General features: G+C 37.6%; 2 protein-coding genes and 1 non-coding gene across 4 annotated transcripts in view; 2 read left to right on the forward strand and 1 right to left on the reverse strand.

The window, feature by feature from the left end:
* Positions 1 to 5,468, forward strand: part of HSF5 (heat shock transcription factor 5) — a 49,937-nt gene extending 44,469 nt beyond the window's left edge. The window contains exon 6 of the mRNA XM_059998665.1: positions 4,780 to 5,468. Coding sequence (XP_059854648.1) covers positions 4,780 to 4,850 — 71 coding nt within the window. The 3' untranslated portion in view covers positions 4,851 to 5,468. The remainder of the gene's footprint in view (positions 1 to 4,779) is intronic.
* On the reverse strand, positions 3,983 to 4,110 carry LOC132415654 (U6atac minor spliceosomal RNA). The gene has a single exon (XR_009517376.1). It is a non-coding gene; the product is annotated as a U6atac minor spliceosomal RNA (small nuclear RNA).
* A 4,964-nt stretch (positions 5,469 to 10,432) lies between the features above and the next one.
* Positions 10,433 to 23,961, forward strand: part of RNF43 (ring finger protein 43) — a 63,423-nt gene continuing 49,894 nt past the window's right edge. The window contains exons 1-2 of one of the 2 annotated variants that reach the window (XM_059996606.1): positions 10,433 to 11,411; positions 12,473 to 13,109. In XM_059996606.1, coding sequence (XP_059852589.1) covers positions 12,858 to 13,109 — 252 coding nt within the window. In that variant the 5' untranslated portion in view covers positions 10,433 to 11,411; positions 12,473 to 12,857. Of the gene's footprint in view, positions 13,110 to 23,961 lie in introns of both variants that reach the window. The other variant, XM_059996605.1, reaches the window with a different exon arrangement.

A 23,961-nucleotide genomic window follows, 5' to 3' on the forward strand; every position in this document is an offset into this window, starting at 1 on the left:
GCAGGCTATTTCCTTTCCCATGTTAGGGAAGTTTTCAACTATAATCTCTTCAAATACTTTCTCGGGTCCTTTCTCTCTCTCTTCTCCTTCTGGGACCCCTATAATGTGAATGTTGGTGCGTTTAATGTTGTCCCTGAGGTCTCTTAGGCTGTCTTCATTTCTTTTCATTCCTTTTTCTTTATTCTGTTCTGCAGCAGTGATTTCCACCATTCTGTCTTCCAGGTCACTTATCCGTTCTTCTGCCTCAGTTATTCTGCTATTGATTCCTTCTAGTGTATTTTTCATTTCAATTATTGTATAAGTCATCTCTGTTTGTTTGCTCTTTAATTCTTCTAGGTCTTTGTTAAACATTTCTTTCACCTTCTCGATCTTTGCTTCCATTCTTTTTCCGAGGTCCTGGATCATCTTCACTACCATTATTCTGAATTGTTTTTCTGGAAGGTTGCCTATCTCCACTTCACTTAGTTGTTTTTCTGGGATTTTATCTTGTTCCTTCATCTGGGATGTAGTCTTCTGCTTTTTCATTTTGTCTATCTTTCTGTGGTTGTGGCTTTCATTCTGCAGGCTGCAGGATTGTAGTTCTTCTTGCTTCTGCTGTCTGCCCTCTGGCGGATCATGGTTCTCTTCTGAATGAAGTCCTATAAACCTCTAGTAACATCAGGCTAGTCTCTGTCTTTTTGCATTTTTATTGGTTTCTATACTTTAATTCCTTGATTGGCAGCTTTGTTAATGACGGAAGCTCACTTTAATAAAATTATTGTGTTTAGATGCTTGTTCTTAGAAGCTGTGTGCCAAATGCTTTTTTTAAAAACATATTTATTTATTTGGCTGCCCTGGTTCTTAGTTGTGGCACACAGGATCTTTGTTGCAGCCTGTGGGATCTAGCTCCCTGACCAGGGATTGAACCCGGGCCCCCTGCATTGGGAGCGCAGAGTCTTAACCACTGGACCACCAGGGAAGTACTGACAAATGCTGTTTTAAAGCCCAATCATTAAGGCTAAGAGGATTTGTTGCTCATACATAACTCACTACATAACTCATTCTGAGACTATTACAGAGCCATACAGACTATTGTTTCTTTAAACATGCCTATTTGTGATGTGCTGTTGTCCATTATTTGAACCTCTCAATACAATAAAGTGTCAATTAAATAAATGACATTTGTTCACTGAAAAAAAGAGGATTTGTTGTTGTTGTTCTTCAGTCTGCCTCCCCATAAGAGCTCTGTAGGTGCTTTATAGTCTTTACCTTTGTCATTATCAAGAATTCCTACTCTGCTTTCAAAGCAGGGTTGCAGTTGGGTCTGTTCATTTTCCTAATTCTTATTTTCGTATCTTCTGTCACCATATGGCCTTTCCTTCTTATTCTGATATGGAGTTGAAGTGTGTAGAGAATGATCATAATTAGGTATTACTCATTCTGTATCCTTTGGTCAGCTTTTAAAAGTCCTGATGCCTAGGTTGTACTCTGTACCAATTAAATCAGAATGTATGGGGGTAGAAGCCCTCGATCTCAGTATTTTTTTAAAGCTCCCCAGGTGATTCCAATGTGCAGCAAGATTTAGAAACCATTGGCTTTGCTTATTAGCCATATAGTGTAGAGGTTCTTTCAGTCATCTCTTCACTCCTCAGGATTAATTAGATGACCTTCTAATAATGCATTTTAGTTACTTGAAAAAAAGATGTTATATAAATTATTACTGTAATCATTGTCACTGTTCTTTAGACTGTAAAGAAGCCATTTTTGTGGTAAAATATACATAACATACAATTTACCTTTTAACCGTTTTTAAGTGTACAGTTCGGTGGCATTAAGTACATTCACATTATGTACTACCACCACCACCTTCCATCTCCAGAACTTCTCTCATCTTCCCAAACTGAAACTCCATATCCATTCCGTCCTTCCCTGCAGCCCCTGGCAACCATCATTCTACTTTCTGTCTCTATGAATTTGACAACCCTAGCTACCTCATATGAGTAGAATCATACAGTATTTATCCTTTTGTGACTAACTTATTTCAATTAGCGTGATATCTTCAAGGCTCACTCATGTTGTAGCATTTGTCAGAATTTCCTTCCTTTTTAACGCTACATAATATTCCCTTGTATGTAGCTACCACATTTTGTTTTTCCATTCATCCATCGATGGACACTTGGATCGCTTTCACTTTTTGGCTATTGTAAATAATGCTGCCATGATCATGGATGTACAAGAAGCCACTTTTAAGTGATAAACTGATGTCTGTTCTCCCTCTACAAGATGCTTATCTGGATAGATGCTTGTTTTTTGTTTGTTTGTTTGTTTTTAATTTTTTTGGCCTCACAGCATGGCATGCAGGATCTTAGTTCCCCAACCAGGGACTGACCCCTTCCCCCTGCAGTGGAAGCTTGGAGCCCTAACCACTGGACTGCCAGGGAATTCTGAAATTGCTTGTTCTTTATGGATAGGTTGTAGTGTTGTTCACCAGATGAGCTAGTACCTTCTCCTGGTGATTGGTCTTCCTTTCACAAAATATGGAAAAAATTAGATACTGTTCCAAATGCCCTCTAGATTGACTCATAGTTGGTGGTAGAATTATTTTATTGTATCAGCTGTCTTGCCCAGGCTGTTGATCAATCCTACAAAGGTTGTGTTCTACAAATATAGTAACAAAAGTCTCTGTATGTCTAGTAGGAAATAAAGGACTCATTCTGTATAATTTAGTTTAACTCCAAAATGCTACTAGGACAAAATTGTAAACCTAAAAATCAACCTAAAAAAGGCTCCCTGGTCATGTTGCTCTAGAAATTGCAAACTAATTAGACTGAATCTAGAAGCCACATTAGGATTCCTTCATTTCTGACTGTGTTATTCAGATAGGCCATTTAACTCTATTTCTTTTCTTTTTTAAACATCTTTATTGGAGTATAATTGCTTTACAATGGTGTGTTAGTTTCTGCTTTATAACGAAGTGAATCAGCTATACATATACCTATATCTCCATATCTCCTCCCCTCCCACCCTCCCTTTCCCACCCCTCTAGGTGGTCGCAAAGTACCGAGCTGATCTCCTCGTGCTATGCGGCTGCTTCCCACTAGCCATCTATTTTACATTTGGTAGTGTATATATGTCAGTGCCACTCTCTCACTTTGTCCCAGCTTACCCTTCCCCATCCCCGTGTCCTCATGTCCATTCTCTACATCTGGGTCTTTATTCCTGTCCTCCCCTAGGTTCTTCAGAACCTTTTTTTTTTTTTTAAGATTCCATATATATGTGTTAGCATACGGTATTTGTTTTTCTTTTTCTGACTTACTTCACTCTGTATGACAGACTGTAGGTCCATCCACCTCACTACAAATAACTCAATTTCATTTCTTTTTATGGCTGAGTAATATTCCATTGTATATATGTGCCACATCTTTTTTTTTTTAACATCTTTATTGGAGTATAATTGCTTTACAATGGTGTGTCAGTTTCTGCTTTATAACTAAGTGAATCAGTTATACATATACATATATCCCCATATCTCTTCCCTCTTGCGTCTCCCTCCCTCCCACCCTCCCTATCCCACCCCTCTAGGTGGTCACAAAGCACCGAGCTGATCTCCCTGTGCTATGCGGCTGCTTCCCACTAGCCATCTATTTTACGTTTGGTAGTGTATATATGTCCATGCCACTCTCTCACTTTGTCCCAGCTTCCCCTTCCCCCTCCCCATATCCTCAAGTCCATTCTCTAGTAGGTCTGCGTCTTTATTCCCGTCTTGCCCCTAGGTTCTTCATGACCATTTTTTGTTTTTCTTAAGATTCCATATATATGTGTTAGCATATGGTATTTGTTTTTCTCTTTCTGACTTACTTCACTCTGTATGACAGACTCTAGGTCCATCCACCTCACTACAAATAACTCAATTTCGTTTCTTTTTATGGCTGAGTAATAGTCCGTTGTATATATGTGCCACATCTTCTTTACCCATTCATCTGTCGATGGACACTTAGGTTGCTAAAAACAGTGGTTAGATGCCATGAAGTAGGTGGCAGTGCCTTAACCGCATGCGTGTTGTCAGGCCCGAAGGCCTTTTCCATCCTTGTCAAGGGGAGTGCTAACCTTCTCTCTCCTTTCATACAACACTTAACTCTATTTCTGTACATGGTCTTAGCTTTTTATGTTAAAGAACCTAGTGCCTGAACTGAGAGCTCACTTTTTTACTTCTTTCCAGTCTTAATGACCACTCTTTGTTTCTTGACCTCCTTGAAGGGTATACTTTATTTTTAACAGACAATTCAGGTAGACCTTTTTGTAAGAGAATCAGCTGTGTTAGTCAATAAGTGGAAATTTTTTGGAGGCAATCAACTTTGGAAAGGTAGTGATTACTTATTTTAACATTGTATTTCTGAAGGCATTACTTTTTCATATTCCCAAAACCCACCTATCTATTTTTATAGCATCGAAGAAATGAATTTTCATTTGTGTGTGTTTATTTCACTTTGATCTTTTTGGCACTTTTCCTTAATTTTTCACTTATAATAAAAGTCAGTTGGAAAGAGGCTTATCCACATCACTAAAAGGAGAGAAACTTTAAACTTTGTTAGTCTCTTTGGGTTAACAACTGGGCTGCATCTGTGTGCTTTAGAGGTACGGGAATGCCCCCCAAATTGAGAATCTGATGAGGTAATGTGATTTTAGAGCCCATTCTACAGGTGAAACATAGCAACTTGTTCTTCTTGTCTAAAGACTTGTCTATTGAACTCTCCAGTTCGAGAAGCTAAGAGTGAGTAAACAAATCTTTTTTCTTTCTAGATCTTCATCTGCTGGTGGATGTGGCCTGCAAACAGGAGCACTTTCCACAGGAGGAAGAATTAAAAGAGTGAGAATGGATGACAAACGTGACATTGTGCACTGGCTGTAGCTGGAGGCAGACTAGCCTTGCACATGACACACTGTTGGGGCTCTTTCAGTTCTTTAAGGAAAAAAAGTATTTTTTTTGTTAATTGAGAATTTTGTTAATTGAGAATTGGGAATTTGGTATTTACTACAGCTGTTCAGTTCAGATTGTTTACCTGGACAAACTACCAACCATCTAGCAGTCTTTTTTTTTGCTGCCCAGATCCCTTTCAAATGAAAGTTCCTGGTCTTCTGTTACAGTCAAAAAGCATCTAAAAACAGCTGCATCTATGGTACCGGAGAATAATCTGTGTGGGTGTGCTGGTTTGTCGTCTCGCCACTCTCAAAAGTAGTCAGCACAACTCCAGTGGGGAGTTCAGTCTATCTGTTTCAAGTCACAGTGTGATCCTTTTAGAGAAAATTGTGTGAGAAACAAAGGCCTGTGAGGTAACCAAGATCACAGGTCTAAATGGGTCAGGAATTCCAGGGAGAAACCCTGGGAAAGAGTTAATTTTCTAAGTGATTAACCAGGAAATGCTCTTACTTCCTAACCCAGCATTCTGTTTCAAAAGCAAGGCGTCCGGACTTGGACCATCCATCACACTTAACAGCCCCTGATTCTTCTATATTTACGGGAGCGTTCTTCTATTTTCATATCTTTCTTTAATTTTAATGATACATTATCATAAATGGTAAGAAGGTTTTGTTAATATATCACTTATTTAATATATCTTCTAAAGAAAAGTATTTAGCTTGTTGAATATAATTGTATTTATAAAATGTTGGTAGATTTTTAAGTTTTAAGGCTTTATATTTTTATTAATATTGAGGGGTAGAAGGATAAAGGATGCATATATAATATTTTAATTTTGAAATGGGAATGTACAATGTGTGAACAAAACCATTAAGAGATTTAACACAGTGTTTTCTTATTTTAGATTTTTACATTCAGTAAGTATAAATTCTCATCTATAAAAGATAGTGTGCAAATTTTGGGAGAAGCTGATTAGTAGTCACCTAACAGAAGCTATACCTCTGATATTTTTAATAGTTTATGTATGGTTTAAGCTTCTGAGAGAAGTTTGGGTAGTGGGATAGACTATAACATTTTTATCTTATCCCCTCTTTAGGATCCTAAATTCAAATAGTAGGATTATGGGACTGGTTTTTAGGAGAGGTATCTTGGATGTCCACTTTCTGTGGTTGATCCCTCACTTGCTAATCCAATGACAGCAGAAAATTTCTGATTTAAAGTCTTTTAAATTGACTAGAACTTCCTTATTAGATTCTGCCTCAGTTTTCCTAATAAGCACTGCAGAAACAAAAGGAAAGCCTAGGAATATGAAACTAGTGAAAAAGGAAAGGCCCTTAGTGATGTGACATAAGTACTATTCAAGCCACGGTGGATGTAGCAATTCATTTCTTAAATTGCATTGTGCCTTCCCAATGATGTACTTCCCCAGAAGTATTACAGAGATAGTAGTTTTTTGGAAAAGGATGAGCTCTATATTGGTCTGCAGTGACTCAGTTTAGATATGAAAATAGGTTCTGAAAAGTGACCTGTTTGGTCCATCTGATTAGACTAGACGATGTCCATGTGGTGAACATTTATTCATCTTTATTAGCAAGGTTTAAAAGAGGAACAGATTATCAAGACTCCTACATCTTTTGGTCAGACTGTGTATTTTGGCAGAGTATGTGAAGAGGAGACCCAGTTTCTATATGAAGGAACTTTGCCTTTTCTCTGTCAGGTTGAAAAGCTGATACACTATGTAGGTGATATTCATTCCTTCCCTTAAATATGCCTTTCTTGGCTTTGTATATGTTGAAAGAGATAATATCTTTTGAGGAACATGTGTCAAGCAGGAACCTTGGCATGGATTTGGTTTCAGTTGTTTTAAGGCTTAATTAATGAAATACCTTTATCAGCTTTCCAAACCTCTTTTTATATATGAATACAACAGACCAAGGAGCTGGATCTACTGCTATACTCACATGCCTGCTACCCATCAGCTAAAGCTATCATTACTGTCTTGGACAAAGTGGCAAAAGATAAAATAAAATCTTTGTGTGAATTAGTCAGTAGGGTCTGACACATGCTAACAAGGCTCCTGACTAGTGCCTAAGTATTTCAGCACCTTAAGCATGATAAATTTCAGTCAGTCAACAATAAAGTGTTTCAACTAGACTTGTTGTCTTGCTTGTTTTTACTGTTTGGTGATCAATAGAAACCTCAGTCATTATAACTATTCATCATAATAGTAAAGTTCAGAAGAAAATGTGCTCTGTTTTCCAAAGAATCTGACTTTAAAAAAAAAAATCCTGAGTTTTTTTCATTTACACTTGAATAGAGATTGAATCCTTAAAATGCCATTAAGGATAAGGACGATTCTTGGACATGTTTATAGAAACCTAGGTTTTTGGAAAAGGATCAAGGTCTTCAGTAACTTTAGTCAATGCAGATGTGAAAGTAGATCCTGAGGTGTGATCTGTCTCGTGTAAAGTTAGGTAGTAGGTGTCAGTGAGATGGGCGATTCATTACCATGGTGATGGCATCTTTATGACATCTCTATGGTAGTTGTGGTCTGTCAGTCCCTGAGGGATAACGCCAAAACTTTGAAGCCAGAGAATAATTTCTCTTGCTTATTTATTCTGGTGACTTTGCTTGTCAATACTGTTTGAATAAACACAATATATCAGTGAACTAAGCTATATAGAGCTGTTTGGTTTGATCCTGAGTAGCTCAAGGTACCCAGACTCATGATAGCTATTATCGTCATGCTCAGATCTCAGAGTTTGCTCAAGAGAGGGCAACCACATCTATATTCTTTTCCTTTCAGCTAAGTATCTGTATTAAGTCTCAGGTTTGTGTGTCTTAATTCCTTTGCAAGTTTCAAGCAGTAATAGGTGAGGCAAAGTCAATTAGTAGGTTACTTTTTGTTTAGTTTAACACTAAAGATATTTTTACATATATCAGATATATAATAATGTATATTTTACACATTTTATGCTATACTTTTACATGGCATACATAAAATAAAAATGTAAAACCAGGGACTTCCCTGGTGGTCCAGTGGTTAAGAATCCGTCTTGCTGGGACTTCCCTGGTGGTCCAGTGGTAAAGAATCCACCTTGTAATGCAGGGGACATGGGTTCGATCCCTGGTCAGGGAACTAAGATCTCACATGCCGCGGGGCAACTAAGCCCGTGTGCCACACTACTGAGCTCGCGCACCTCAACTAGAGCCTGCCTGCCGCAAACTACAGAGCCCACGCACTCTGGAACCTGAGCGCCACAACTACAGAGCCCATGTACCCTGGAGCCTGTGTGCCACAACTAGAGAGAAGCCTGTGTGCCACAACTAGAGAGAAGCCTGTGCACCACAATGAAGATCCCGCATGCCGCAACTAAGACCTGATGCAGCCAAAAATAAATAAATTAATTTAAAACAAATCTTTAATTAAAAAGAAAAAAAGAATCCATCTTGCAATGCAGGGGACGCCGGTTCAATCCCTGGTCGGGGAACTAAGATCCCACGTGCCGCCGGGAAACTAAGCCTGCATGTGGCAACTACTGAGCGCTCACACCACAACTAGAGAGCCCACGCGCTCTGGAGCCTGGGCGCCACAACTAGAGAGAAGCCTGTGCACTGCAAAGAAGAGCCTGCATGCTGCAACGAAAGATCCCACGTGCCACAACTAAGACCCGATGCAGCCAATAAATAAATAAATAAATATTTTTAAATAAATGTAAAACCAGAGCAGACTTTTAAAAAATTCTCTCCAGAAGAATTAGAGCTACTCCTATTCTTTAGGAAAGGAGCTATGAAAGGTCTATACTTGCATTATGTTCTTAAGGTCCAACCACTAAAGAAAAAGTGCTAAATTAAGAATTTACTTTAGAATTTCTCTCTCTGCTCTAGGTGTTATTGGCCTAAAATGCCAAAACTATCCCCATAAACCCTCTTTAAAATTTTTTTTATTAATTTTTTTAAACTGAAGTATAGCTGAATTACAATGTTGTATTAGTTTTAGTGTACAACAAAGTGATTCAGATATACATATACATATATATTTTTTTCAGATTCTTTTCCATTATAGCTCATTACAAGATACTGAATATAGTCCCCTATGCTATGCAGTAGGTCCTTGTTGTTTATCTATTTTACGTATAGTAGCATGTCTCTGTTAATCCCATACTCCTAATTTATTCCTCCGCCACCCACTTTCCCCTTGGTAACCATAAATTTGTTTTCGATGTCTGTGAGTCTTTCTGTTTCATGAATAAGTTCATTTGGGTCATATTTTAGATTCCACATATAAGTGATATTATATGATATTTTTCTATCTCTGTCTGACTTAGAATGATAATCTCTAGGTCTATCCATGTTGCTGTAAATTGTATTATTTCATTTTGTAAAAATATTTATTTATTTATTTGGCTGTGCCAGGTCTTAGCTGCAACATGCGGGATCTAGATCCCTGACCAGGGATTGAACCTGGGCCCCTTGCATTGGGAGCGTGGAGTCTTAACCACTGGACCACCAGGGAAGTCCCTCATTCCTTTTTATGGCTGAGTGATATTCAGTTGTATATATGTACCACATGTTCTTTATCCATTCATCTGTTGATGGACGTTTAGGTTGCTTTCATGTCTTGGCTATTGTAAATAGTGCTGCTGTGAACATTGGGGTACATGTATCTTTTCAAATTGGACTGTAGACCCTCTTTAGGGATGAAATTCTCAAGGTGGCTAGGTCACTCATACTTTTTGCCTTCAGAGGCATTATGTCCTTTAATCTTTACAACAAAGCTACAATGCAATTATTATTCTCCACGTTTTACAAGTGATCAATTTGTACAATTTTTTTGTACAAACTAAAAATTGTTTTAAATTTTCTTATGTGTTTTTTACCACAATTTAAAATGTGATTTTTACCACAATAAGCATGTAACATAAATCTTAACCATTTTCAAGTGCAATGTTAACCATATTCACATCATTGTTCATTTGTACAATTTGGAAAGACTGTTGGCAGCAGGTCAAAATAAAATGTCTGGGCACAGTCAAATATAATCTGGTCGACATGAAAATTCAAATTTTAGAAACATATATTAGAAACTTCTGCATTATTTCTAAAGACAGGGCTACTAGAAGGGTTATTGTTCATGAGTGTGGTAATTAACCAAAAATTAGTTTTCTTTTTGCCTATATTCTGATTAAGCATATATATTTTACCACTTTGTTTGTATTTATGATATAGACTTACTTGCAGTCTCACATTGAAGGCCCAGGTCTGATCCATAGTATTATTTCACCTCCCAGGGATGTGAGAAGAAAATAACAGATTCCAGACCTCTGACGTCACCTAATCTAAAAGCCTGGTACAGGCACAGTTTAGAAAAGAGCTACTGAATTTAAATTTGTAAGGGCTGAAGAAAAACTATGCATAAAATGGACAGAGTTCTTGCCAGGGTAGCAGACTTAAGACAGCAATAAATCAGTAAGAACTATAGCACAGGGTCACTTTATTCTGGCTTTGTGGCATTTACAGACACTAAAACCTGGAAAGAGCAGAAGTGCCTTTGAATTTATATTTGCAAAACCTTGTGTCCATTATTTTGTCTTCTGGGTTTCCTTTTTTTTTTTTTTGTCTTTATTTCCTATACCACCATCTATGTCTCTTGGGGGCAGAAGCTGCTTACATGTCTGTTTGTGTGGCCCTGATTTACATGTGGTAGCTTGCTTACCCAGAGAAAGGTATTGAAGATTGAATTGGATGCAGTTTGGCTGCGGCTCAATAGAGGGAGTCGAGGAGCCGAGAGAGGCTCTCTTCTCAGCACCGGAACGTGTCTGGTGAAGTGTGCGCGCACCAGGCCCCAGCCAGCCAGGAGGAGGAGGGGCGGGATGGGGGTGGTTGCCTCTAGCTGCTCCACCCTCACTTTGTGTCAGCAGGTAGAGAGCGTGATTGCAGTCCCAGGGGAGGGAGTCAGAGCTAGAACACCAGTTACAAACCACAGGCTTCCTCCTCTAGGGAGCTGATCCAGAATTGTCTTTCTGGAAGGGAAGCACTCGAATCCTTCCGAACTTTCCAAGTCTATCCATGATGCAGAGACATTGCCCTCTGGGATTTTCTATGTTCCTGGTAGTGAATTGTTGCTGATGTATTTGCTACTTTGCTTCTTTTCTCTTTCAAGATTTGATCATTTTTATATGCTGTTCGGGGAGAAAAAGGACTTTTGTTAGAAAGGAGATTTCAGAAATGGTTTTGGATCCTCTAGAAGTGTTTTTAGAGTTCTTGGGGACAGTAGCTCTAACCTTGGAGTAAGTTTCTGCCTTTGACCTGCACGGATTATTTTTTCGGGCTGCGGAATTTCTCGGCACCTAGCTGCAGTGTGGGGCACTTGGTTTGGTTGCAGAGTAAGAAGGTGGAAGAATGAGCTGTACTTGGTTAAGCAGTTGAAACCTTTTTTTTGAGCAGGATCTTTAAAAGCATAATTGAATTTGTTTCACCCCCGTGGATTCCAGTGGGCCTGACAGCACAACAGGTTTGCAGATTTCTTTCGAAATTCTTTTTTTTTTCTCCCTCTGCCTCAGCAAAAGAAAAGAATCTATATCACAGGTTCATGTTCCATTGCTTGGCTTTTCAGCATTTATTCTGAAGACTTAATAAGATTTTTTAACTTGACCTCTGAACACAGTGGGCTTTGTGGTTGAAGTGCATTTGTATTTACTTAAGGGTGCACATTTTGAAATCTTAGAATAAGACGTTGTTTGTACAAAGACCCAAATTCTCAAGTGTGCCTAGAAATAGCACAGATCTACTCTACTCAGGTTTATTTTTACTTTTTCAGGGTTTTCTACTTAGAGGCTGTAGACTAATCACCTCCTTACTCCCCCTTTTGTTCCCCACCCCCTCAAGGAATTTGAAAACGTGTTAGGAATAGTCCTTTGTTTTACTTATGAACCTAGAAAATTACAGATTATAAGATCTGGATAATAAAGTAGTTTCCAAAAGCATCTCATGGGAAATCAAAGTGCTTGGCATTCTCAAGCAGGAGCATAAAAGCTGGAATCCCTAAGAGAGAAGGGAAAATAAAGATAGAAATATGAATGTCAACTGGGAAAAATAGTTGGAAAGCCAACCTTTTCAAATATTCTTCTAATTACGAAAGTTGGAAAAGTTTGTGATGCTCAGGTTTATCCTGTGACTATGTGAAGACATATAAATTAGCACCTAGTTTACAGGCAAATCTAGGTTGAAAATCTAAAAATCATAGTATATTTAAGTTCATGAAAAGTGTTGTAAGTTCAATGGGCCTGGAACTTTGGCTACAATGAAATACAGTTTAATGTTGAAACTTTTATGAATACATGTTGTAGCATCTTTGGACATCTCTCAAGGTGTGGCCTGAAATAGTGTTTCCTCTCCTTCCCCATTTTTTAAGAAAAAATTCTCCTGTGATCTTTAGTCTTTTACCGTTGACAAATTTTGTGGCTTTAAAGGACCATCTCTTCGTTCTCTGAGCTGGAGTTTTTCACTCTCACCTTTGATGCATGGCCTTAGTCATTTACTTTGCCTTGTTTTGTTCATTAACATTGGGTTTAGTGGCTCGAGAACTTGATGCATATGGAAGACCAGCACCAAGTGATCTGACATAATTAAAATTCAGGATGTGACATTCAACCTCAAGCAAAATTGAAAATTCCAAAGAGAAGCGGCGATATCTTTACTAATCATAGTGAAGATGGGAGAAAATGACATACCTGAAGCAGAAGTAGGCTGAAAATACCTTCTTCCCTGCCAGATCAGGAATACCACCTGTTCTTGGGAATATACTTTAGAGAAAGGAAGGACCAGAACTACGACTCGGCTTTCTGAAGCTGAAGCATAAGTTTCTTTTCCTCCGTTTGTCTGGATCTAGGAACCTGTGTTTGGTATTAGCTAGTGGAAGCAGTATGTATGGCCGAAGTGCATTGCTGCAGCTGGTAGCATGAGTGGTGGCCACCAGCTACAGCTGGCTGCCCTCTGGCCCTGGCTGCTGATGGCTACCCTGCAGGCAGGCTTTGGACGCACAGGACTGGTACTGGCAGCAGCAGTGGAGTCTGAAAGATCAGCTGAGCAGAAAGCTATTATCAGAGTGATCCCCTTGAAAATGGACCCCACAGGAAAACTGAATCTCACTTTGGAAGGTGTGTTTGCTGGTGTTGCTGAAATAACTCCAGCAGAAGGAAAATTAATGCAGGTAAGGATGACTTTATTCTTTTTTCACTTTCCATCTGTTTGAAATATGCCTTTCTTCTTTTGTCTGCCGAACCAAATTCCATACAAGGGCTCTGCTGCTTAGCTTCCTGTGTTTCATCTTGTTAAGTATATTACCTTATTGGCCTTCTAAAGCAAATTCTTATTTTATACTCGAGAAGAAACGTATAAATCCTGTATTTTATAAGATCATCTGCTTATTTTTAACTCTCGTACTACACTGCATTACATAATAAGTCCTTTCTTTGCAAGTGATATATTTTGGACACTATTTTTTTATAGATGAAATATATGGGCTTGTATTTAATGAACCTGAGGATTGTACTTTGCATCATGTTTCGATTTGAAGTGAGCACCGAGGAGGTTGATTTTAATGGGCAGTAGCACCCTGAAATTCTAGAATGTCCTTGGAGCAGATTTGATCAGTGTGTCACTTTTAAAATTCAGTCAAGCTTGAATGCTACGGCTGGCCTTATACCACGTGTGGCACCCTATTGCTAAGCCCAAAATGGAGAGGACTGGATTACAAAATGGACACAAGGTATAAACTTGCCTCCTGATCACTTTGGCCTTGTCTACACATAATTTTATTACTTCCAAAAATTTTTAATTTAACATGTTTTTTATCGACCCACAAAGTTTTTCAGACACAGTTTCTTAGGCTTTCAGGTTGTGAATTTTGCCTATAACTCATTCATAGCCTACTCTTTATGTGCTTAGTGTATGAACTGACTGAAGCCACAGCATTTCATAGATGAATTGCTCATTCCCCATGGTGAAGATAGAGCCTTGAGGGCCCTACCTTTTTCATGTGGCATTCTAGTGTCTTACTCTATAAAATTATGTTGCTTATTGATTAAAATTCATTTTATAAAAGGACATTTCTTACTGTAGCTTTTAGTCACAGGTGAAAAATGTTAAATATCATTCATCTCAGCATCTAAGCTCAGATTTTTATTTTGTAACATGAACAGAACCAAAATATTGTATGAATTTAAATTTTTGTCCACTGAGAGGAAAAAGATGAGAAAATTTAACAAATTATAGAACTCTCTTTGCCAAACACGGATTTTTACATATATGACTTATTGGCTCTTCATGATCACTTCTTAGGCAATATTTTGAAGCTGGGATAAGTGAGGTGGAAGAAGAATTGGGTGAAAAGGAAGGCTGTGCTATTTAGAAAAATAAACAGGCAAAAAGAATATATCTGGAAAAAAGAGTGTAAGAATTTTTGGATAAGAGTCTATTCACTTAATTTGAACTTTAGGATAGAATTAGGAATATTTAAAAGTTGAAACCATAAATCATTTTGAATACAACAGTTGGAAAGGAAACTTCCATCCTGACCTTGCCTAGTTAATACCTTGAGGCATGAGGTATGTGCTCCATTGTAATTTTTTGCCCTAAGTAATTTTACTATAGAACCATATTCTGGAGGCTCTGAGGTCTTTGGGAACCATGCTAAGTTTTGTGTCTTATTAATGTCCTGTGGCAGCATATTCAATGGGTTAATTATATGCTGCTTAAAATAGTGTCTTTTATTTTGAATGTTTTGCCTTCTATTATCATAAAGCTCCACATAAAGTTTCTGTGTATTCATAAAGGAAAAGGTATATGAGAGATACTAGCTGGCATTCTCTGCCATTTATTACCTTGTCAGTCTGTATCCTATCTTCTCTTATTTTGCCCTTTTTCTCACTCTGGTAAGTGTTGCTTAATCCTTTTTTTTTTTTTTTTAACCTATTAACTTTGAATCTATCAGTGTACTTTAAGTACAGATTCTTTACTTTGTGAAGAGAGAATTTCATTGTATCTATTATTTAGCAAGGCCCTTCCGGGCTTTCCAATAGATAGTTTGCATCATTGGCAATTTTCAGTCTGTCTTCACCTTTTCTCTCCATACAAGCTTCTTCTAGGTCATTAATAAATTTGTACACTAGCTTAGTATTAGTCTCTGGAGACTTTCAGTATTGGTCCTGGTTTATTTTCTATTAATCAGTTTTTAATCTACAGTAATTACTAAATTTTCTTAATAACCTCTTATGAGAGACTATTAAAAAAAAGAAACTTTTGGATGATATGCCTCAGTTCATTTTTATCCACTGTTTGATTAACTCTTTCAAAGAAGTCTAGCACGTTAGGGACACATGGTTTACACTTGTAGAATCCATGCTGTTTGTTCCTTATCAGATTACACTGCAACACAGGTTTACTCAACTGTGGTTAACCAAGCCTTCCACTCAACTGAAGTTCTGTTTAAATGTCCTAGAGCTGTGCTTTGCTGCACTTTAGCTTTCTTGATGGATATCTGTTCCCTGGTGTCACAGATCTAAAGGCAATCTTCTCTGTTGGCTTTGCAGAATTTGGGATAATTCTGTGTATCCTTCTACCTATGAATCATTCTAGTTGCCTGTTAAGTTTGATTATCTTCAAAGATGCAGTCAGGTCTTTGTAAAATTGGGCATGCTATGCATTGGGAGATGTAAAGTTATGAGAACAGTGATTTACAAAAATCATAATGACCTTGTTGTGGTTTCTGGAATTTCCAGAGAGTTTCAGAAAATCTGACATTTCTTTACATTTTGCTCAACTATTTCAGGGTATGTACTTTTTCATAAGGACCAAATTAACTGGACTTTCATTTGTATTACAATTTTAATTTTCCTTAGACAAAGAGAAACATCCCATGACAATGTGCCCCCAATTTGCTTAATAATAAAATAGGCCGTAGAACTGTCTCTAAAATAATTTTGCTTGTCTCAGCTTCATCTGATGGCTGTATGTACAAGGCCAGGCCTTGGTGAATTTTTGTCCTGATTCTTATTCCTCACTCTTTGTAATTAGGTTTCTCTTTACCAACAGTTATATCCATTGTACAAGATATGTTCAGAGTCTTAAATTATAATATTCTTTTTAAAGTACTAGGAGAAAGTCAAAATAGAAGAGGAAATGTTGCCTTGGCTGTATTCCTTTCATTTCTCAAGTCTTCTCTTTTCCATTTCAAAACTCCGCATCTTAGCCCTGACCAAATTATATTGCTTTCCTTTCTGTTTTGCCCAAGAGCTGCTTCTTTGCACGACTATATCATTTCAAATCCCTGTGCGCCTTTGTCATTGTCTTTAAAGTGTCTACTTCTTAGGTTTCCCCTACATTTGCCAAAATCCTGTCTCTCCCTCTCCTCTGATTTCTTTCTACTTTGTAAATCTCTGTTGCCCATTGAAATTTTATATTTAGGATAACCTTCCACCACTATTCTGCCTCAGTATTTCCCTAACTAGCCCTCAAAAATCCATGTCCAAAAAAATTTTTTTTGTAATTATGAGTAATGATGGATGTTAACTAAGCTTATTGTGGTGATCATTTCACTATATATATAGTATATATATATATCAAATCATGTTATACATCTAAAACTAATACAGTGTTATATGTCAATTATATCTCAATAAGAAAAAAAAAGAGAGAATGTGGGAGACACACACAAAAAAATCCATGTCAGGGAAACTTTCAAGGATCTCCTCATTACTTGGCAGTGACTGATAAAGAGGACTAAATGATAGTGATTTTACTATTATTCTTACTATTTTGACTGTTCATTTGACTAATTCTTCTTCTCCTGGTTTATACCATTGTAGAAGGAAAACGAGCTGGAGCTTATGCATTGTCTCATTGTCCAGTTTTCTGGTTTGTTTACCTCTTATCAACATTTGTTTATATTATTTCTAAGTGATAATGTTGCTACCATTTTACCACTGTAAAAATGATTACAGTCCTATTTTCTTTCTCAATTCTTGTTCTTTATTAATAAATGTTACTTAGAGGGACAACTCAAATTAATCTTCCTTCTTCTCAAAGCAAAAGAGCAAGAGGATCTTTGTGTAGCGCAGGAGAGGTCACCGATTCTTTAACTATCACACTCTTCCTGCTCAGCTGGTTGTCCTGGATTTTCTTAGACTCCAGGTTAAAGTTATGATCAAGATTAGAATGTGCTGCCCTGAGGCTTCAGACCTACAATGGGAGCTGTGGTAGTGCAGCATTTGGCCAGTAGCAGTGAACACCTCCTGGACAAATTCCCTCTTGCACAATGTCTCTGCTTGCCCCTTCATTTTACCTATTAGTCAACACATAGTTATCCCATCTTTCCATTTTCACTTTATTTGTAGTCAGGGCCTGAAGTGAATTATTTGGGGAGGAAGAGAAAACTTTGTAAGTAAAGTGTTAGCCAAAGCCAGAGAGACAATGCTTTATAGCAAACTGTAGTTGACAAAGTGCCTAAACTGTGACTAAAGGGACTTGACTTTTAGCTTTGACTCTGCCACTAAGTAGTTGGGTGATTTGGGACAAAATAGTTTTTTACCTTTCTAGGCTTTAGATTTCCCATCTGTAGAACTGAACTTGTGCTATGCACTTCACATGTATTAACTCATTGAATCCTTGTAATACCTTCATGAGAGAAATACAGTACTTTTTTTTTTTTGAGATTAGGGCAGATGTTTTTTAATTGAAGTATAGTTAATGTACAGTATTATATAAGTTACAGGTATACAATATAGTGATTCACAATTTTTGAAGGTTATACTCCATTTATAGTTATTATAAAATATTGGCTATATTCCCTGTGTTGTACAATATATCCTTGTAGCTTATTTTGTAATACATAGCAGTTTGTACCTCTTAATCCCCTACCCCTAGTCTACCCTTCCCCCCTTCCCTCTCCCCACTGGTAGCCACTAGTTTGTTCTCTATATCTGTGAGTCTGCTTCTTTTTTTGTTGTTATATTCACTAGTTGGTTGTATTTTTTAGATTCCACATACAAGTGATATCATACAGTAGAAGTACAGTACTTTTATTTTTACATATTATAGGTAAAGAAACTGAGGCTCAAAGTGAGGCTCAAAGCTATTTGCTAAGATCTAATAGTAGGGGGCATAGCTGGAACTTGAACCCCAGAGCTCATGCTTTTCTAACTCTAAAATTCTGTACAGGGACTTCCCTGGTGGTCCAGTGGTTAAGACTTCACCTTCCAATGCAGTTGGTGTGGGTTTGATCCCTGGTCGGGGAGCTAAGATCCCACATGCCTCACGGCGAAAAAAACCAAAACATAAAACAGAAGGAATATTGTAATAAATTCAATAGAGACTTTAAAAAAAATAAAATTCTGTACATCTACAAATGCCAAAGATGAACAAAACACCAGAGTAGGCTTTGTCTAAATGATGAATTTATTTCCAGAATAGAAAGGAATGAAACTGATGACTACTATTCTCTGCAATTGATCCAAACTATATAATATCCTGCTAACTTCTAATAATCTCTGTATTTCTTCTATTTCTCTCATTTGTGTTTCATTTACACATTTACAAAGATATTTACAAATCAGAATGTTTATTTACTTAGTATTTCCGTTTGAGTGGAACAACTTTCATTACCTTTCTTTTCATTTTATAACAGTCTGTGGTAAGTTATCTTATATGGGAACCTGAAATAATAAACTTTGAAATAGTATGCATCTAACTGTCATAGTATGCATCTAACTGTTAGAATTCCTTGGAAGCAGAGATTTCAAAGATTTTGTGATTTTGCTTTGAGGCCAGCCTTTAAAAGAAGTATAAATATTCAAGGTACAGTCAACTCTTGGTTATTTATGTTAATGGCGGTGCAGAAAATTCAGTTAATTTATAATTGACTTTGGAATGTAGTCAGAAGTACACCGTCAGATGTAAATCCTCTGTGCACACAAGCAATCTTAGGTGCTTGCCTTCTATGATCCCAGCTCAGAGCCTTCTTGATATGGCTTTGTTGTTAGAAGCATGGCACCCAGAAGAGAGAAGGAAGCTGCAGAATATTTTTAATGATAACTTTTCAAGTTAAGGAGATATCTCATTTATATAAAAGTACCTATCAGACAAATTTGTATATATAATAGTTCCGTACTTCATGTGGAAATCCAGCAAAATTGTTGTAAGTTCAAATTCATTAATCTCTGTGGTTAATCGGAGGTGATGAATGAGCTGTGCCCTTGGTTACTGCCCCTATCAGGCTATTTAGTGTCCTTTGAGCGGATTCTAGGGGTATGCATTTCCTTGGTTTTTGTGGTAAACTCTGTGTGTGTGTTGTAATTTTCTTTATCTACAAATTAGCCATAGTTAGCTTTTTATACAGTTTTAAAGATATCTCTGGGGCTCAAGGTTTTGTTTTTGTTTTTAATAAAAAAGCTTTAGGGCTTCCCTGGTGGCGCAGTGGTTGAGAGTCCGCCTGCCAATGCAGGGGACGCGGGTTCGTGCCCCGGTCCGGGAAGATCCCACGTGCCGCGGAGCGGCTGGGTCCGTGAGCCATGGCCACTGAGCCTGCACGTCCGGAGCCTGTGCTCCACAGCAGGAGAGGCCACAGCAGTGAGAGGCTCGCGTACCAAAAAAAAAAAAAAAAAAAAAAAAAAAAGCTTTACATTTCATTCACTGGAAAGTGTTTATTGGAACTTTCGTGTGCTTTTTTTCCCTCCTTTTACTCCCTTCAAATTACTAAGTACAGTAGAGGAAAAAAGAGGTTATAAATGAGCAATGTACGATTATAAATGTTCTGTCAGGAACCAGAATTGGTAGCAGGGTATTGTCAGAGAAGTGTGTGCTGATGATGTTCCATCGAATTTATGTAGCAATTTTCTTCCAAGAAGCTTGAAATGATCCACAAATACTTGCAAACCAAATACAGGTGATACTTACTCCATTTTATAGAAAAAGAAACTTAATGGGAGAGAGAAAGCAAGTTAATTATCTTAGAAGAAAGTTGCATAGAGATGGACCCAGTGTGCTTTGCAGGAGATAGACTAGTAATCCACTTTTTCAGTTATCCAAGGATGTGGGTTTCTCAGGGAAATCCTCAAAAGCTAAAATGTTGTCCATGGCTGAGATATCCTCTATTTGGACCGATGTTGCTCAGTTTGACAGTTCAGTTTAAAAGCTATTGGTGAAGCAGTTGGCCAGCTTTATGTCTCAAAAAGCCCTCTGAGCTAACTCTCTGACCTGCATTAATTGTTCTTTTGAGAATTGTTAGAGAATAAGCCAGAGTCTTTACAGTGACCGATAAGGCCCTTCAGGATCTGGCCTGGCACCTGCACCTTTTACCTCCTCCCCGCTCACTCTACTCCAGTCACCCTGACCTCCTTGTTATCCTTCAGTTAAACCAAGACTGTTGCCACCTCAGGGCCTTTCCACTTACTAGTCCCACTTACAACCTGGGTATTTTCTTCTCTCAGTCTCAAATGTCAACCCCGTGTCAGATATACCTTCTCAGTGAGGCCTTCCTAGACCATCCAATTCCGAAGGACTCTTCCTATTCCCCCTAGGGCTCATATTCTCCTTCCCTGCTTTATTTTTCTTTATAAACTTACTGCCATGTGACATACTTTTATAGTTGTCTGCCTCCCCTCAGTAGACTATGAGCTCTGTGAAAGCAGGGATTTTGTCTCTTTAGTTCAGAGCTTTTTGGGACTAGGGCTTTAGTATTACTTAGATAGTGCCTTTGACACAGTAGGTCTTAGTAAATATTTATAGAATGAATATAAGGAACATTATGGTGGTGCTGAGTGGCTGTGATAGGTTGGACATAACTCTAGGATGAAGCAGATTTATTTATATCTCATCACATTTTTTAAAGTATATTGTGAAGTCAATTATTTTGAGTGCTTTGGGTTTGATAGAGCATGCTGTATTCCTTTATTTCTCTGACTTACTGACAGCATAGTGTCTCCTTGATTGTCATTTTCAAATTGTAAATATGGCTATAATCAGTATGTTTGAGGAGCTCCTTTACCCAGCACTTATTTAGTTTAATAACTAGCCCAACCCCTACTTTTTAGAAAATTCTGAAGACATAGACATAGAGAATGGACTTGAGGACACAGGGATGGGGAAGGGTAAGCTGGGATGAAGTGAGAGAGTGGCACTGACATATATACACTACCAAATGTAAAACAGATAGCTAGTGGGAAGCAGCCGCATAGCACAGGGACATCAGCTTCGTGCTTTGTGACCACCTAGAGGGGTGGGATAGGGAGGGTGCAAGGGAGACACAAGAGGGAGATATGGGGATATATGCTGATTCACTTTGTTATACAGCAGAAACTAACACACCATTGTAAAGCAATTATACACCAATAAAGATGTTAAAAAACAAAACAAAGAAAATTCTGATTTTCCAAGAAAAATGGATTGGAGTACTGATTTAAAATCTGTGATTATAAGATATTAGCATGTATCCAAAGGACCTCACCTTCTTAGTCCTTAGGCCTGTGATTCCCAATTCTAATTTTGAGATACCCTAACACAGTGGTTTTCAATCTTTTTTTTTCCATTCTTTTTTCCCCTAAACTATTTGGTGGGGTGGGAGTGGGGGTCACTGGCCCCTTTGAGAATGTGCTGAACGTTATTAACCATATGTACTTAACGTACAGTTTTGCATAAAATCTCAGTGAGTTGAGAGAATCTCTGAGACACATGTAGTAATCTAAGGACTCCAGATTAAGAGCTGTTATCCTAGAATAATCCCAATTATTTCAAGAAATGAAACCAAATTTTCAAAACTAATTTACCCTCAGTTTACTTAATTTAAAAAGTATTTGTGTACATTACTAGAAGTCAAACAGACAGCAGTATTACAGTGCAATTATAAGAAGGTTAGCCTGACCTAAGATGACCTTAGATATAAAAATTGGTATCTGACAAAGATCTGCTCAAATATAGTGTAGTAAAGGGATTGTGCTCTCCAAATATCAGGTGAAACTGCATCAACTCAAGAAATGCTTACAGCCCTTCATCATGGTGGTTTCACTGAAAGGCCCACAAGAATAAAAGATATTTTCCTAATTTGTTTTGACATAAGTAGAACAATTGTGGCTTTATGTGTTTATTTGGTTACTGAAGTCAGAGAACAGAGGCTGTAAAATGAGCTAACTTTGGTTACTTACCATCAGTTTCTCTTCTGTCCTTTAGACTCCATTGCTTTTCCTAAGGTGTAGGAATCCTTGGGCCCTTCAATTTCTATTTGCTATAATGGAAAACTTTGAATCTCTTTTAAAAAGTTTATTGTTTCTTGCTTGTTTGTTTTTAAATAACAGATAAGCTACTTTACATACTCTTATTTTTATCTGGGTTTTAAACATTACAGTTCATTTTGTTTTGTTTGATGCTTTTTAATATATTAGAGTCTGTGTTTACATTGCATATTCAAAAACACCAAAATAATCAAAGTGATTTAAATTAGGGTTTTTAAAATTGTAAACACAATGTGTCACATTTTTCCTGGATAATAATTAGATTATTTAGATACTCTGATCCCTAAATCTAAAGCAGTGGTCCCTGTTCAAGACGGCAGCCTATCTATCTTCAAGACCCCTGTTCGTTTTTAAAAAATTTAGAGTACTTCTGTTATGATGGAAATCAACCATATACTACTGTAATTTTAAGTAGCATATTCAGTTATCATGTACCTATCAATTCTGTGCATGCTGTTATATCAAAAGGGTACTATTGTGCGTATATAAATTTATGATCATTGAGAAACACTGTTGCTATTGTTATTTCTGTAGAATAATTTGGATGAGACTGAAGGCCTTATGTTTTATGCCTACTGATCTTGCTATTTCCTAAAAAATGATTACAGATTTCCATTCTTTTATCACCTAAACTATTTTCTACAGTCTTATGAATTATCCACTCTTAAAAAGAAATCTTTTACATGGTTCAAGTTTCATGTTCTTTCACTTTTATATCTTCTACTTAGAATCATATTGGTTATCTGACTTTAAGAATCTTGTGGCCAAGTTCTCTTTAATTTTGTGAAGGACTTTGTTGTCCTTTTACTGGAATTAGGTCCTCTTCAGTTTTCCATACCTGGGGTAAAATACAGTTTTGGGTGGGAGGGCAGAGGCACAGGCTATTCCGTTTGTAAAATATAATCATCAAGTTTCAAGCTAGGAAAAACACCTAATCCAATCATTTCATTTTACAGATGAAGAAGTAAACCCAGAGAGATTAGTGGTTTGCCAGTCAAAGAACTGCCAATCTACTACCATATCTTACTGGCCAGCGTTTTTAGCAAACCTTATTTATTTATTTTAAACTTTTTTGGGTCATTGCAGGAAGATTAAAAAGAAGATGTTGGCAGAGATTTTCCCCCTGAACATTCCATTAAGAAGATATGGAGTGCCGTAGGGTCTCTTTCCTCTTTGATCCCTAGTCAACTAGAAGGCATACTTTAAAACAAAGGAACAAACAAAAAAATACCTTGCTGCAATTTAGCATTACTTTACATGGTGCATATGCATAAAGTAATTTACGCCATAGACTCACTGCACCAGGTGGCCTTTTGTCCTGGATTGTCTCCTCAAAGCAACAGAGGCTCTTTACAAAGTCTAGGCCAGGAAACTTACCGAGATTGGGGGTGCACTGGAGTCTCCCCATGTCTTATACTGTGGGTCTCCTACTGTGTACCAAACGCTGTGGCAGGTCCTGTGGGAATACAGAGAACAGCACCCTAGCCTAGTCCACCTGAGGAGTTATACCTTCGACAGCGGAAATCAGTATGCGATGAATGCCAAACAAGAAGTGCGCGCGTAAATGCGTTAGCGTGCCAATTTTCATTTCTCAGGAGTCATTCAAATGACTGTGGTGATTCTGTCTCAAGATCCCCTATGACTGGAGAAAAAATAAACAAAAACCGTAAAATTTTAACCCAGGCAACTTCAAGGAGCTTAAATCTAGAGGACAACTACACCCCAAACAGTCATACCTTCTAATTTTCACTTCTATCAGTTAAGTACAGGTTATAATATTGC

This window comes from Delphinus delphis, chromosome 19, assembly GCF_949987515.2.
Source record: "Delphinus delphis chromosome 19, mDelDel1.2, whole genome shotgun sequence".
NCBI classification, from domain to species: Eukaryota; Metazoa; Chordata; class Mammalia; order Artiodactyla; family Delphinidae; genus Delphinus; species Delphinus delphis.